General features: G+C 41.3%; 1 protein-coding gene across 1 annotated transcript in view; it reads left to right on the top strand.

Annotated features, from left to right (window-relative positions):
• LOC122669491 (E3 ubiquitin-protein ligase RNF14) overlaps positions 1–16,026 on the top strand; it is a 32,170-nt gene that overhangs the window by 1,318 nt on the left and 14,826 nt on the right. Inside the window, exons 2-3 of the mRNA XM_043866261.1 lie at positions 1,440–1,514; positions 1,591–2,137. Coding sequence (XP_043722196.1) covers positions 1,440–1,514; positions 1,591–2,137 — 622 coding nt within the window. The remainder of the gene's footprint in view (positions 1–1,439; positions 1,515–1,590; positions 2,138–16,026) is intronic.

Genomic DNA, 16,026 nt, shown 5'->3' on the forward strand with positions numbered 1-16,026 from the left:
CACCATAACCAGTCTCCATCTGGCTGTTGGCAAGATGACCCTTAAACTACTACTTGTATTCCACGTATATGGTTTCTTTTATAAATCAGCATATTCTAGCTGTGTTCATTTTAATTTGTGTACTCAAATAAATAAAACTAGTAAAGAGATATTTTATAATAGATGAAATAAACTATACAGACATGTCTGCTTCTTGAGTTGCTGTAAACACTGTGCCAGGAGACACTTTGTGTTGCTGCTGTACCGGGCACACACATCACTGTTGTTGTTGGATTGAATTGTGATTTGAAAATCAATGTGATACTGTTATCTTGGATAAGTAGATTTTGTTGTGAAACCCTTTTCAGGGTTATTTACTACCAAAAATTGCATCCGTCTCAACTTCTTTAAGCCTTGGATATCTCCTCCAACATTTCTCTTTCTTCTGTCACACCTGAATATAACTTTTACTGTAGCCCATACAGTATGATGGCACAACTTGGCATGGTACCAGGTTTGATTTAGCCAGTCTGAAGTGGTATATCAGATGGTTCCAATGCTCTGGGCATCTCATGATGGATAGAAAGATGATTTTTTTTTTGTTTGAGTAATCGATGGAGAGATGATTATTGTTTCCTACTTTATTCCTTATTATACCATGAATATATTGAGAAGGAGCTTATTTGTTGTAGAGGGTGAGACTATTAAGTTTTGTAGTACACTCCCCCTCATCTGTAAAAAGGAGAAGGAAACTTCTAGTTTTTGTCAAATGTCATAGGGCAAGGAGAAGCTTCCATCCTGGAATAGATGACTTCTAAATAGTCGATGGCAAGGAGGATTTACGCTTGCTATAGAATAAAAAAGAGCGTCCCAGTGCATGAGGCTCCCACTACTGCAGGGTCTGGGAGGGGCAAATGTGCACTTGCTATAGTATCTAAAATATAATATTGACATAAAACTTATCAAGTATGTTGCTCTTCCAGACCCCTAACCTACAATGATGTGGCTTTAGATATATTGTACTGTATTGTGTACCCCTTTGTAAAGTTCTTTTTTGGTCTATGTGCCTGATAAAAGTGTGTTACTCTTTCATTCCCTCCCTCCCTCCCGCCCCCCCCCCCAAAAAAAAAAAAAGTAGAAAATAATAGATCAGACCAACTTACGATGATTTATTGATGCTGGGTATATCAGGTCTGTAGTCATAGGCACTTCCTTGGATCCTTAAATCATTGTTCATCTTTCTCATGCTGTTTTTATGTTCTTCATTCTAGATCTATACAATTGTTAAATTTGTGTTTTTGTTATCTGGTTTTAGTCAATGAATTCATGCTACTGTTTTAGACTAAGTTACATCTTGGGTTTGATCAAGTACATAAATTATTATTGAGTTACATACTGGGTTAGGTCATGCACATAAATCATTACTGTTCTGTTCTCATGTCTAAGCTGTGACCTTGCAGTTAGTGGCGATGGCGGCCATATGGGGAGACAGTGCCTTCATCCTGGGCAGAATTGGAGACCTACGATCTTTTCAGGTTTCTACTAACCAATGAAGTCCCTGTCAGGCTTGTGAAAAAGAAAACAATTTGACACTTGTTTGTTGTTTCGCAGATCCATATACATGTTGATGCCCCTGATGAACTTATCATATCCACAAAGTTTGGTTTATCCAAAGAAAAGTTAAAATTTGGATCAAAAGCCACCGACTCCATCACCAAAACTGACACCTCAGATGAATTTTCATACTGCTTTAAAGTTCAACATCTCCCCCCCATCATTTTGACATGTTTACTGCCCAAATCCTACCCAAGTCATCTTCCTCCTTATTTTACCATATCTGTCCAGTGGTTGAATTCTGTGAGGATATCCAGTCTTTGCCACATGCTGAATTCAATATGGATGGATCAACCACAGAAAGAGGTTATATACCAATGGGTGGAGTGGCTACGCAGTTCTTCACTTTCTATCCTGGGGTCTAATAACGAAATACTACTTGGTCCCTATGACATGTTGGATACTGGAGATCGGCGTGCAATTTCAGGAATTTTATCACCAGATGTTGATATTCCTTCATTAATGAGTTATAACAAAGAGAAGTGCCATGAAACTTTTCTCAATAACTTACATGAATGCTGCATCTGTTTTAGTGAGCATGCAGGTAACCATCTATTATTACCTCTATTCATTATAGCTTACAACATATTACATTGTATAATCTAACTCAGGTAATCCTATACTATTACCTCAATTTATTATATCTTACAAAATATTGCATTGTATAATCTGTCTTTCCTTGCTTGTTTTGACTGAACTCTGTTGGATATGAAAAGTAAACTTACTGTGCATGGGTTTATGTTGGACTGCTTCATAAAATTCAGTATAATCAATTGCTATAAGCTCATCTCATTAATATACTAGTATGAAATCCTTATTGCTTACATCCTGCTATTTATGTGCTTCTTTTTGGTTAAATTTTATGGTAGACTGATACCTCACAGTGTCTTCAAGTTCATAATGTTGGATCTGCGGTCCTACATAAAAACTGTGGAAGCCCTTATATCCAGGCTAACACAGCTGTTATTCTTAATAAATGACCTTACTTTATATTATCACTAATGTATGTATATGTGTGTTTGCATGGAGCATGTGTCACTTATTGTTGCTGACTCAGGAATTGCTTTTATTTTTCTATTTTTTATTTTATGAATTCCTAAATTTTTACCACTCAAGATTTACAAAATTTAATCTTCTACATTAAATGTTAAAGGACTTGGAAAGGTGGGAAGTAAAGTGGGAGCCTGTCACATTATAACCCTCCAAATGGAATCCACTATAAAGAAAACTGTCTGTGTGTGTGTGTGTGTGTCTAATGTGAGATTGGAGGGCCTTCTTTCTCAATGGTCTCTAAGAGAGAGGGGTTAGAGAAAAGCGAGGGTTTTATTGGCTTGGGAGAAAGTGGTTGCAAGTTTATTGGTTGTACTGAACTTGGGTTTTGGGATGAGTCCTTGAGAGGGAGTGAGATGTTGTGATCTTATTGACCAAATCCTTGGGATAGGAGTGTCACGTCACTCTTCTGCTCTCATCCTCAAATTCATGCTATGAGAGGAGACCACATATAATTCTCGAATTCAAATGTTTGAGAGCATATTCTAAAGAAAACCACTCCATGGGTTAAGAGTATGCTCGAGTTTAACTAAAATTTGGCTTCCTTAGTTGGCAGCTCTAAACTTAAATTATTATTGGATCAAATGTTGATTGTTCAGCAGCATTTGTTTCTTAACTCCATGAAACTTAGGTTCCATATACATGTGTACCCGTGTATACACATAGATACACTATGAAGCCGCTCTTGACTTCAGACTATTTAGTTATTGTTAAGTTTAGAATTCTCGGTTTATGCTTACTGTAGGTCTCTATCTGGTGTTTTGGGTATTACTTTGTCTAACTTAAGTAGGTCGATGGTGGTGTGGTTTTAGTGTTCTGTTTTTAATCTGAGTATCTCCCTCAGTTCACAGTTTAGGTAGATTGCTCATAACACAAACAATGGGCAAGGTTTTCTCTCAACTGTTGTTTCAATCAATCTCTCTTCTTCTTCTTCATTGCTGCAGGTTCTTAATGCCTTGAAATTGTAATATGATATCAGAGCATTAAGATCTAGTGGTTAGTATTATTCTTTTCGTTTGAGAGTCCCTTTTGGAATTTTCTGTTGTGGTTGACAGAACCAATGCTGTATGTTTTCCTCTTAAACCCTAGTTGATAATACAATGAAGAACTAGGGTTTCCAATTGCTGTGAAGTGTTTACTACATCAACCATTGATGACCTACTTCAACAAGAACATGCGGTACCCTGTTTTTGGAAGATTTTTGGCAGATTTTGATGGTGCAATTATTCTCGATCTGTCTGTGGGATCAGCCCAATATTCTAGGGAATTGAAGCTCTATCCTGATAAGTTCTTCAACTCAAGTGTGATCCTGATCCACGCAACTACTGTAAATTAATTTGCAATATTCAATTTCTACAATCGCTTTTTGGAATTTCTGGTAGATTCTTATTTTTGCAATTACTCAAGATCTAGCCATCATATCTGGATGAAATTTGAGGGAATTAAAGTCCTCCTTGCAACCTCAACTCTATCTGGATTTGGGGCTGATCGTCGCATCTGATGTGCTGCAATCAATTTTCTCCCAGTCCCTGTGGTACTCTATTTTTGCATGGGATTGGATGAATCGGTTATGTTATCTGATCATCTTCTTCACTTTCTATCTTAGGGCATTTCTACCCCTATTTGGGACGTTCAGAATTTAAAACCTAACACGATGCAAAGAAGAATGGAAATCGCAAACACAATCACACAATGCACACAAGGATTTACATGGTTCAGCAAGGTTGCCTACGTCCACAGTGAGATGAGATCTGTTTCAGTATCAATGGAGAATAGGGTTATAGTTGCTCGTTCCTCACGCCTCTCTCAGATTTGCAATACAGAGAAAGAACTCTCGCTACAGATTTATAGCGAAAAAACCCTATACAGGAAATTTACCGAAATACCCATATAGTCCTTAAAGCAGTACATCATCAGAAGTCAAGACACCAAAACCTCAACAATATCCACCTTGGCTTGAATTCTGACCAGCCACCTTGAAGATAAGTTGTAGATGCCTCCATCTCCTCCTGTACCTTCCGAAAGAAAGATACAACCCCACACCCCACAAACATCTGTGATGCACCCATCACTCTATCAACAATGAATGATGTTGATCAAGTCCAAGCAGTTCTCGAACTTCTCTCTGGTAACCGGCTTGGTAAACATATCTGCAGGATTTACATGGTTCAGCAAGGTTGCCTACGTCCACAGTGAGATGAGATCTGTTTCACTATCAATGGAGAATAGGGTTACAGTCGCTCGTTCCTCACGCCTCTCTCAGATTTGCAATACAGAGAAAGAACTCTCGCTACAGATTTATAGCGAAAAAACCCTATACAGGAAATTTACCGAAATACCCATATAGTCCTTAAAGCAGTACATCATCAGAAGTCAAGACACCAACACCTCAACAATATCCACCTTGTCTTGAATTTTGACCAGCCACCATGAAGATAAGTTGTAGATGCCTCCATCTCCTCCTGTACCTTCCGAAAGAAAGATACAACACCACACCCCACAAACATCTGTGATGCACCCATCACTCTATCAACAATGAATGATGTTGATGAAGTCCAAGCAGTTCTCGAACTTCTCTATGGTAACCGGCTTGGTAAACATATCTGCAGGATTGCTATCTGTATGAATCTTCCTCAAGTGAATAATGCCTTCTGACACAAGCTCCCTGATCTTATGAAATCTCACATCAGTATGCTTTGTTCTTGCATGAAACACCTGATTCTTTGCAAGTGTTAGAGTTATTAGAATATCTTGTATAGGGGTAGTTTTGTCACTGTTTAGTTATAAGACATGACTAAGTTGTATTTTTACTTTCTTGTCTTATTTCCCTTTACCTCCCTAGGGAGGCTTGTGTAATTTGGAAGACTTAATTAATGAAGCTAATATGTGTGTTGAGAATCACTCAACACACATAATCGATTTCTCCCATTCTCTTCTCTTCTTCTTCTTCCTCCCTCTTCTCTCCCTCTTCTTCTTACTGTAAACTTCTTCTCTAACCAGATTCGATCTACCTTTAAGTTTTAACTTGGTATCAGAGCCAACATCTCTGGTTTGAGAGTCGGCTGAGCTCAGTGATCATCTTCTCCTCTCTTTGGAACCCTATAAATGTAAAGGGGGTTCCATTAGAGGTTGTATATGTGAGATAGTATACTCCTTACAGTCTTGGGAGTGGTATTCTCTAAGTTGGAGAGAGTTTAGGAGCTGCTGAGGGTGATTTGAAGCTATGGAAGAAGACTGCCAAGTTACCGCCAGCCTGTGTAGTTTCTTCTTGGTTCTCCTTTCTCCATATCTTGGCATGAGACCTATTGGAATTGCATCGACTAGGGGTGTTGTTTCAGACCCCAAATCTCTTGTTTGTTGAAAGGGAATGCTACTTAGCTTCCAGATGTTTTGAAATCTTGGAAACAGACCCTGTTTTTCCGCTAACCTTGGACTGTCTCAGATTCGATCCTACCATTGGCAGCTTGGCTGGTCTTGGAACTTGTCCCATTTATGTCGTATGGGAGTGCATTTTGAAGCCCCAAGAGCTGCTCTTGAAGGTGGAGGATCGAGGACTGCTACCGATTTTTTCCTTCTTGCTATACGGTATCGGCTCTGTTTTTTGCCTTCTTTGAGGTTTTTTGTATTGGATGACTGAATGTGATTGAGAATGGAATGCTTTGCATCTTGATGCACTTATTGGGTGTTATGAACTAAAGGTTCTTGGCTGCTAGAAGAATTTGGTTTGAGTTATGCAATTTTTTTTTGCTCTTTATATGCTTGCTGTTTCTTAGGCTTAGTCTCAGCCTAGTGATTTGGTTGATTGAGTACCATTTGTGTATTGGTTTGCCTCCTTGGTTGGGTTGAGTATATTCCCCACTTGCGCAAACAACTTATCTTGATTGTTGAAGTGTTTGCATATTATGTCCACTGTGTCTGGACAAGATTCTGAGGTCAGTGGACCAATTACAACCGGCAGCCCAAGTGGTGGTTTCTCAACCATGGCTTCCTTTGATAACCCCAACACCCAGATCTCGGTTGTGAAGTTGGACAAGACCAACTATTTGGATTGGTCCCGTTCTGTGAAGTTGTCCCTACGCAGTAGGGGAAAGTTGGTGTACATTACTGGGTCTATCACAACTCCTGCTACAACCGATCCAAGCTATCTCAAGTGGGAGACTAAGAACTCCACTGTGATGACTTGGCTGATATTCTCCATGAAACCTGAGATAGGTCGGAGATTTATGAGTAAGGAGATTGCAAAAGATATTTGGGATAGTGTATCCAGAGTTTTTGATAGAGTTGGAGATTCAACAAAAGTGTATCAAATTCTCCAAAAGATCATTCATATGAAACAAGGGGATAGGAGTATATCTGAGTACTACAACTCTGTTATTAGCTTGTGGGAGGAATATGATCACTATAACAATCTCCAGTTGTCCAATTCTGATGATCAAGCAAAGGTCTACAGGAGCTAAGAAAAGGAAAGGATCCTTATTTTGCTTGGTGGTCTCAACCCTGAATATGAGCCTCTTCGCCTGCAAATCTTAGGGAGATCTCCCTTTCCATCTCTGGATGATGTGTGCAGTTATTTGCAAAGTGAGTAAACCCGGAGGACCACTATGGATATTGTACCATCAACAGAGAGGTCTGCTTTTGTTTCTAGTTCCCACAGAGACTGGAAGAGTGGGGGGAAAGGTTAAGGGCCATCTCGTGGCTATCACCGTGAGAGATACAAATGTGACCATTGTGGCAAGCTTGGACATACCAAGGACCGGCGCTGGGATCTTCATGGGCAGCCCTCTGGTATGCGTGGTAGTTCATCTAGTGCCCGTGGAGGTAAGCGAGGGGGAGCTAAGGCTCACTCTGTGACATCTGAGTCCTAGCCACCTAGACCGTAGCCGACTCCTGATTCCCTCTCACAGGATGATATTGCAGCCCTACGTCGGTTGATGTCTCACCTTGGAGGGTCAGCTACTGGTTCTACCTCTGGAGGGTCTACTACTTTTGCCTCAGCTCTGCAGGTCTTATCTGCTACCCCTACTGCACCCACCTGGATTATTGACTCTGGAGCCTTTAATCACATGACTGGTATGTCCTAGTACTATAATTCCTATTCCAGTTGCTCTGGCCGGGACAAGGTAAGGGTTGCTGATGGTTCCCTTTCCTCTGTCTCTGGTAAGGGTAATGTGCGGGTTACTCCTTCTATTTTCCTTGAGTCTGTCCTTCATGTTCCCGACTTTGGTACTAACCTATTATCAGTGATTCATCTAACCAAATCCTTACATTGTTTTGTCACTTTCTTTCCTTCTTATTGTGTTTTTCAGGATTTGGAGACAAAGAGGGTTATTGGCAGTGGGACTGAGAAAGGAGGACTCTATCTTCTTGAGCCATGGTTACCTGCTCAATCTACTGCTGCAGCTTATGTTTGTGGTCGGAATGACCGTAGTACTTTGGAGTCTGTTATGCTTTGGCATTAGCGTTTGGGTCATCCCTCTTTTGTTGTTATGAGGAGACAGTTACCCCGTTTGTTTACTTCTTTTCCTGCATCTTATGTTTTTCAGTGTGGATCTTGTATTTTTGCTAAACATTGTCACACATCTTATCCTTATCGTGGTAATAGATCTACTGCACCTTTTTCCCTTGTTCATACTGATGTTTGGGGGGCTTCTCCTACTACTTCTTTATCTGGATTTCGTATTTTGTTTCCTTTGTGGACGACTATTCTCGGTCTACTTGGACTGTTTTGTTGAAACAAAAGAGTGATGTTTGTGATGCTTTTAAGGATTTTTATCAACTTATCAGTACTCAGTTTGGTACTCACATCAAAATTGTTAGATCTGATAAGGGGGGTGAGTACATGTATGGGGGCCTCCAACAGTTCTTTTTTGATAATGGCATCATCCATCAACTGGCTTGTGTTGACACCCCACAACAAAATGGGGTGGCTGAACGCAAAAACCGCCATTTGCTGGAAATCACCAGGGGCCTTCTTTTTGGTATGCACGCGCCTAAGACCTTCTGGTCTGATGCACTTCTTACCGCTGCCTTTCTTATTAATCGGATGCCAACTCCGCTCCTTGGCTCCAAATCCCCCCTGACTCTTCTTTCTCCTCAATCCTCAGTCTTTCCCTTGTCTCCACGAGTCTTTGGTTGTGTTTGTTATGTCCATGTCAACAAATTAGCCCGCACCAAACTTGATCCCAAAGCTCTCAAGTGCATCTTCTTGGGCTACTCTGATTCCACCAAAGGGTATAAGTGCTACCATCCTCCTTCCCGAAGGCGATTTCTCTCCAAAGATGTCACCTTCTTTGAGTCTATTCCTTTTTTTTCTTCTTCCCCTAGCCATTCTGTTCAGGGGGAGAGTACTAGCGGTGAACAGAATGCGGATGTCATTCCCTTCCTATCTCCCTTACCTACCTCTACTTCCCCATTCCTATTTGATATTGGAAAGTACAAAGAAGTGGATGTTGTTGATATTGAGGCTAGCAGGGAAACAGAATACATGGGTATGATATTCAAAGAAGATGGTGTATTCACAAGAGGTGAATCCTTGTTGAATGGAAAAGGGAAGCAACCATGGTATAAGCAACCCTGCCAAAATCCCTCTTTGGATCCACATCCTCAGTCTCATCCTCACTCAGGTAATTCCTCTCCTTCTGAACTAGATCTTCCCATTGCTATGAGAAAGGGGAAGAGAACCTATACTAACCCCATAGCCCAGTTTGTTTCCTATGACTCCATCTCTCCTATAGGTGTTGCTTTTTCCACTACTCTTGAGTCTTCTTCCATTCCCAAAAATGTCACAGAGGCCTTATCCAATCCAAAATGGATGTAAGCAATGACTGAGGAAATGGTGGCTTTAGAGAAGAACAATACTTGGACACTTGTTGATCTTCCCAGGGGGAGAACTCCAGTTGGATGTAGATGGGTTTATACAATCAAGTATAGATCCGATGGTACAGTGGAAAGGTACAAAGCTAGGCTGGTTGCAAAAGGGTATAGTTAGGTGTATGGCGTTGACTACTAGGAGACTTTTGCCCCTGTAGCCAAGCATAACTCCATCAGGGTTCTTCTTTCAGTAGCAGTCAATAAAGATTGGCCAATGTACCAATTAGATGTGAAGAATGCATTTCTTCATGGAGATTTAGTAGAAGTAGTATACATGCAGCCTCCACCTGGTTTTAAGTGTCCCTCAGCTGAAGGGAAAGTGTGTTTGTTGAAGAAAGCTCTCTATGGCCTAAAGCAGTCTCCTAAGGCCTGGTTTGAGAGATTTCGACAAGCCATTCTGAAGAATGGGTATTACCAGAGTCAAGCTGACCACACCTTGTTTATCAAGAGAGGTAATGGTACAGTTACAACCCTCATTGTCTATGTTGATGACATTGTGGTGACTGGGAATGACGTTGCTGAGATAAATAGATTGAAGTCTTATCTGGCTAAACAGTTTGAGATCAAAGACCTTAGACTCTTGAAATACTTCTTGGGTATTGAGGTATCTAGATCAAGGAAAGGGATCAACATTTGCCAAAGGAAATTTGTCTTGGATCTTCTGAAAGAGACAGGGATGATGGGGTGCAAACCAGCTACTTCCCCCATTGATCCGAATCATAAACTTGGTAATGAATGTGGTTCTTCTCTTATAGATGCAAGCAAGTACTAAAGGTTAGTTGGGAAACTAATCTATCTCTCCTTGACTCGACCAGACATCTCTTATGCAGTTGGAGTGGTGAGTCAGTTTATAAATGCTCCCAAGAGTGGACATCTGGATGCAGTGTATCGCATCATTAGATACTTGAAATCCTGTCCAGGAAAAGGTCTTCTATTTGCCAGGCATGACCATTTGCAGATTGAAGGCTACACAGATACTGATTGGGCTGGTTCAGTCTCTGACAGGAGATCTACTTCTGGGTATTTTACCTTTGTGGGTGGTAATCTAGTTACCTGGAGGAGCAAGAAACAACCAGTTGTTGCTCGATCTAGTGCTGAGGCCGAGTTTAGGGCCATGGCCCATGGAGTCTGTGAGCTCATATGGCTGAAAAGACTTCTTCAAGACTTGAGCTTTGAAACTGAAGGGCCAATGAGACTTTATTGTGACAACAAAGCTGCCATAAGCATTGCCCATAATCCGGTTCAACATGATCGAACCAAGCATATTGAGGTTGATCGTCACTTCATCAAAGAGAAGCTGGACTCTGGGTGCATTTGTACTCCCTTTGTGAAGACAGGTGATCAAGTAGCAGATATCTTCACTAAGGGTTTCTCTCCTAGTCTATTTAGTACTCTATTGTGCAAGCTGGGAATGTATGACATTTATTCTCCAGCTTGAGGGGGAGTGTTAGAGTTATTAGAATATCTTGTATAGGGGTAGTTCTATCACTGTCTAGTTATAAGACATGACTAAGTTGTATTTTTACTTTCTTGTCTTATTTCCCTTTACCTCCCTAGGGAAGCTTGTGTAATTTGGAAGACTTAATTAATGAAGCTAATATGTATGTTGAGAATCACTCAACACACATAATCGATTTCTCCCATTCTCTTCTCTTCTTCTTCTTCCTCCCTCTTCTCTCCCTCTTCTTCTTGCTGTAAACTTCTTCTCTAACTAGATTCGATCTACCTTTAAGTTTTAATTGCAAGATGGATGGCACTCTGACTGTCATAGTGTAGCACCGTACCTCTTGGTCCAACCCCAACTCACGAACCAATCTAGTCAACCAAACTCCTTCCTTGGCTGCCTCAACCACTGCCATGTACTCTGCCTCTGTAGTGGACAATGCAACTGTAGACTGAAGCATTGCTGATTGCTGATTGCTCCTTGCTCCAACCCCAACTCTGCCCCTGAGGCTCCACACAGCAGTCCATCATTAGAAGTCAAGACACCAGAACCTCAACACAGAAGTGATACTTTTATTGCTGATTGCTGGTCCTTTACTTGTTCTGAATTGTTTATGTTGTCTGATCATCTTCTTCACTCGCTATCTTAGGGCATTGCTGCCCCTATTTGGGAGGTTTAGAAGTGATACTTTTATTGCTGATTGCTAGCCCTTGACTTGTTCTGCATCTGGCTCCTCCTTTGGAATTTGTTTGTCTCAGGGTGAGCAATTGATTGTTGGTTTCATTATTTACATCTCTATGACAGAATCCAAGCCTCATGTGGACAATGTTAGTGTCCAGATAACTTCTATTAAGTTGAATGGTGCTTCTAATTATCTTTTGTGGGCACAAGCTACAGAAGTCTATATCACAGCAAAACGCATGATGGATTATTTGGCTATGACTCCACCTACTCCCACTGTTGATGATTACAAAATTTGATAATGTTACTTTATTCTGTTGGCTCTGGAATAGCATGGAGCCCTCTATAGCTGCCGATGTCATGTTTCTTAAGACTGCAAAGGATGGCTGGGATGAACTCAAAGAGTGGTTTTCACTAGAAAAAAATATGTCAAGGATAAATGGCTTGGATGAAAAATTCTTCTCCTTCAAGCAGAATGGAAAGTCCGTTGGTGACTACTACAATACTCTTAAGGGAAAATTACGTCTACCACCCCTGGGATTTCAACTATTTTATAAACCTCCCCTATATTTTGAAAGATTCTTACAAATGTACCCCCTCCGTTAGATGAGAACAGTTAAGTGATGATGTCATCACCCAAATATTAACTAAATGCCCATAATACCCTTAACGAAGGTGTTTTTCCATATTGACCCCCATTTGTTTGAAACACTACTCAATTTTGTATTTATTTCTTCCAATTTTACACTTAAAATAAACTTAATGGGACCCACCATATCACCGTCCCTTCTTCTTCTTCTTCTTCTTCCTCCTCCCCCTCTGCAACTCCACTAGCCCCACCACCTACTGCAGCCCAACCCCACTTGCCGCTATCCCCCTTCTACAACCCAACCCCACCACGTCCCACCTCCCGTCTCCCCCTTTGGCCTCCCTTAGTTTGGCCAAGACCTCCCTTGGGGAAGAAAGCACCCTCTTCTTTTTCTTCTTCCTCTTCTCCTCCTTCTCCTCTTCTTCATTTTCTTTATTTTTTTTTTATTTTTGAAACCCACTACCTATCGTTTGCAACCTACAACCCAGACCTTTCGTTTCTGAAACCCCAAAAGAAATCCCATTACCCTAGAACCCACTCACTGAAACCTACTTCTTCCCATTTTACCCCCTTTACCCTAAAATCCATTCTCTATTAACCCATTACCATAAGCCTCCATCTCTTCTTCTCCATTTTCCACTGGACCCCTTTGACCTACATCCTCATCTACCCCAACATGAAACCCATTTCCCCCCACTTTACATTTCTCTTATTCCTTCCATCAATCGAACCCCTCACCGTCATTCATTTGATTTTTTATTCTCCATTTTCTTTTCTCCCAACCGACATCCACCTCCATTTACCCAAAGCAAAACCACTTTCCTTCTTTCTTCTCTACCAAGGCAGTGCCTCCTTGAAGTCGTGATAATGAGTTCTACGGACATTGCTAGGAATCTGGAGAGCTCATGGTTGAAGCTGAGACCCGGAAGCTAAGAACCGGCGGCTGCTGCAACTCCCATATGCCTTTCCTGTGAAACCGAGTGATCGTTTGAAGATTTTGGAGTGAAACTTTTGCAAGTATCAGTGCTGATCGAAGTTGATACAACCCCTGCATCACCTCCACTTTCGATCACACTTGCCGTAGTTGGACAGATCCTGTCAGCGCTGCCGGCGATTTCTTCACTTGAACTCTATTTATTTATCTAGACTTATTTGATCTGTAATAAAACCACATCCCACTTGAACATAGGTTATCTTGAGCTTCTGATTCCGAGATAGGAGAGGTTTCAGATTAGCGTAGGAACTCCTGCGTTACGGATTGTTCGGTAGAGATACATTTGGATTCTGGAGTTACGGAGATTAAGGTGCATTTGGCTATTAAAGTGGAGAAGGATTGCAGGATTTGTCATTTGAGCTTGGACTGTATTAATCATGAATCTGGTATTCCTATTGGGTTGTTTGTGCAAGGAACAGAGGGAGGGGGGAGACGGGAGGGTGGGACGTGGTGGGATTGGGTTGCAAAAGGGGGGTAGCGGCGGGTGGGGTTAGGTTGCAGCAGGTGGTGGGGCCGGTGGGGTTGCAGAGGATGTTGTGGGGTCCTATTATGCTTATTTTAAGGGTAAAATTGGAAGAAAAAATTGAGTAGTTAGGTTAGTTATAATCTATTTTAGGTACCTTAAACACAATATGTGAAACATTGGGTACTTAAATTACAATTTGTTAACCTAGGTGTCATTTATCCAATAACAAATAAGAAAGGGCAAAATTGTCTTTTAGAAATAAAACTAATAGAGTTAGTACTCAGGGGTACGGACGTAATTTTTTTGAAACTCCAGGAGTGGTAGACGTAATTGTTTGAAAACACAGGGGTGGTAGACGTAATTTTCCCTACTCTCAAAGGTATTTGGGAGGAACTCAATGTCTATTAGCCACTCTCCACTGATATTAATGTTCTCATATCTCAACATGCTGAGTTTCTTGTTGCTAAGTTCCCGTCTAAATTGGACTCTGATCTTCAGCTTGTCAAGAGTCAAATATTAGCTAGTGAGATCCCCTCTATGAATGAGGCTTACTGCAGAATTCAATGGATTTTTTTGGATGAGTAAAAATATATATAACCAAACAACCTTACGCTAGATAACAACTTCACCACTTGATCTTAAAAGATTCCAGGCAGACTTCAAATTGAGAATACCTGAACGAGCAACATTCCAAGTGACTCTATCACCTCTTACATGGGAGGATCTTGTTAAGAATGGCTGTATTGTATCAAGGGTATATGTGTAAATATCCCCTTGTATTATTTTCTTATTTTTTGTCATTTGTATAAGGCCAAGGGCGTAGGTGTAATTTACTATTCTTTTCAATATAAGCATGTTAGTCTCTAGGTTAGAGACAGAACACTTGAACACCAAAACCGTGGCTGCTCTCTTCTCTTTCTTCAACCTAAAATCTAATATGGTATCAGAGCTGTTTGCTCCTGGAGTTTGAAGGTGATCGAAGATTGTTTGGAAGGTGAAGAACAGTCTCTGTGAAGGAAAATAGCATGCCTTCTCAGACCTGTTTCTCTCTTGTCTGCAGTCCAAATACTGAGCAACCAAGTGCTCTAGTTTCGTGTGGAGGTCTCGTTTCTTCTCATTGTGTCCTCCCACATCTCTTGGAAGCACCCAAGGAGTAGAAGGGAATCTCGGCTAGGCTATTCTGCCTCTGTTTTCCGCCAGCTGCAGTGGTTTTTGGCTCTTGTTGCTTCAATAGGTTCTTGTTTGACCAGTTTCTTTGGTCTATTTGAATCATTTTTGGTAAGGAACAATACTCATCCTTACTCCGTGGTTGTTTAATCAGTTTTAAGGGATTTAAAGGCCTATTTTAAGGCTATTTATCTCTGTTTTTCCTGGTTTTCTATTGCTGTATTTATGGGACTGTTGTTGGTTGAGATATTTGTTATTTGGGCCTATCAAGTGTTTGATTAAAGGTCAAAATGGGTGACAAAGATGCTGCAACACCCCTGCTTCTTGTAGACACAGCCTAAATAGCCCCATTTCTTCCTTCCTCCTTTGAGAGTCCCAATATCCAACTCCCTATTGCCAAACTTGAGAACCACAACTATTTGGATTGGTCCCGGTCCATGAAATTGATTCTCCGGTGTAGGGGAAAGATGGGTTACATCAATGGTAGTATACAAGCCCCTCTTCCGACTGAGCAAGGGTATCCCAAGTGGGACTCTGAGAATTCCCTAGTGATGGCCTGGCTTCTTTTCTCCATGAAGCCTGAGATTGGAAGAAGATTTATGGGCAAGGAGACTGCCAAGGACATTTGGGATAGTGTGGCCCGTATTTTTGATCGGGTTGGGGACTCTACTAAGGTGTACCAACTTCTCCAACAGATTGTCAGCTTGCGCCAGGGTGAGAGAAGTATCTCTGAATACTATAGCCTTGTTGTGGGCCTGTGGGAAGAGTATGACCATTATAGAGAGCTCCAGTTATGCCCTGCTGATTAGGTCAAGGTGCATCGGTTGTTTGAGAGAGAGAGGGTCTTATTTCTTCTTGGAGGTCTTAATGCTGATTTTGAGCCTCTTAGGGTGCAAATCCTTGGCCGTCCAAGTCTTCCCTCACTGGAGGAGGTGTGTAGATATCTACAGAGTGAGGAGACCCGTAGGGGTGCTATGGGGACTGCCCCCACTGTTGAGCACTTTGCACTTATTTCTTCCACTCCCCTTCAGGACTCCACCAAGGGGGCCGATAAGGGGGTTGCTAAGGGAGCTGTGAAGGGTCTATTCCTATGTGACCATTGTGGCAAGAATGGGCATACTAAGGATTTTTGCTGGGATCTCCATGGGAAGCCCCTTGCTGGTTCATCTGGA

The sequence above is a fragment of the Telopea speciosissima genome, chromosome 7 (genome assembly GCF_018873765.1).
Source record: "Telopea speciosissima isolate NSW1024214 ecotype Mountain lineage chromosome 7, Tspe_v1, whole genome shotgun sequence".
In the NCBI taxonomy this organism is placed as follows: Eukaryota; Viridiplantae; Streptophyta; class Magnoliopsida; order Proteales; family Proteaceae; genus Telopea; species Telopea speciosissima.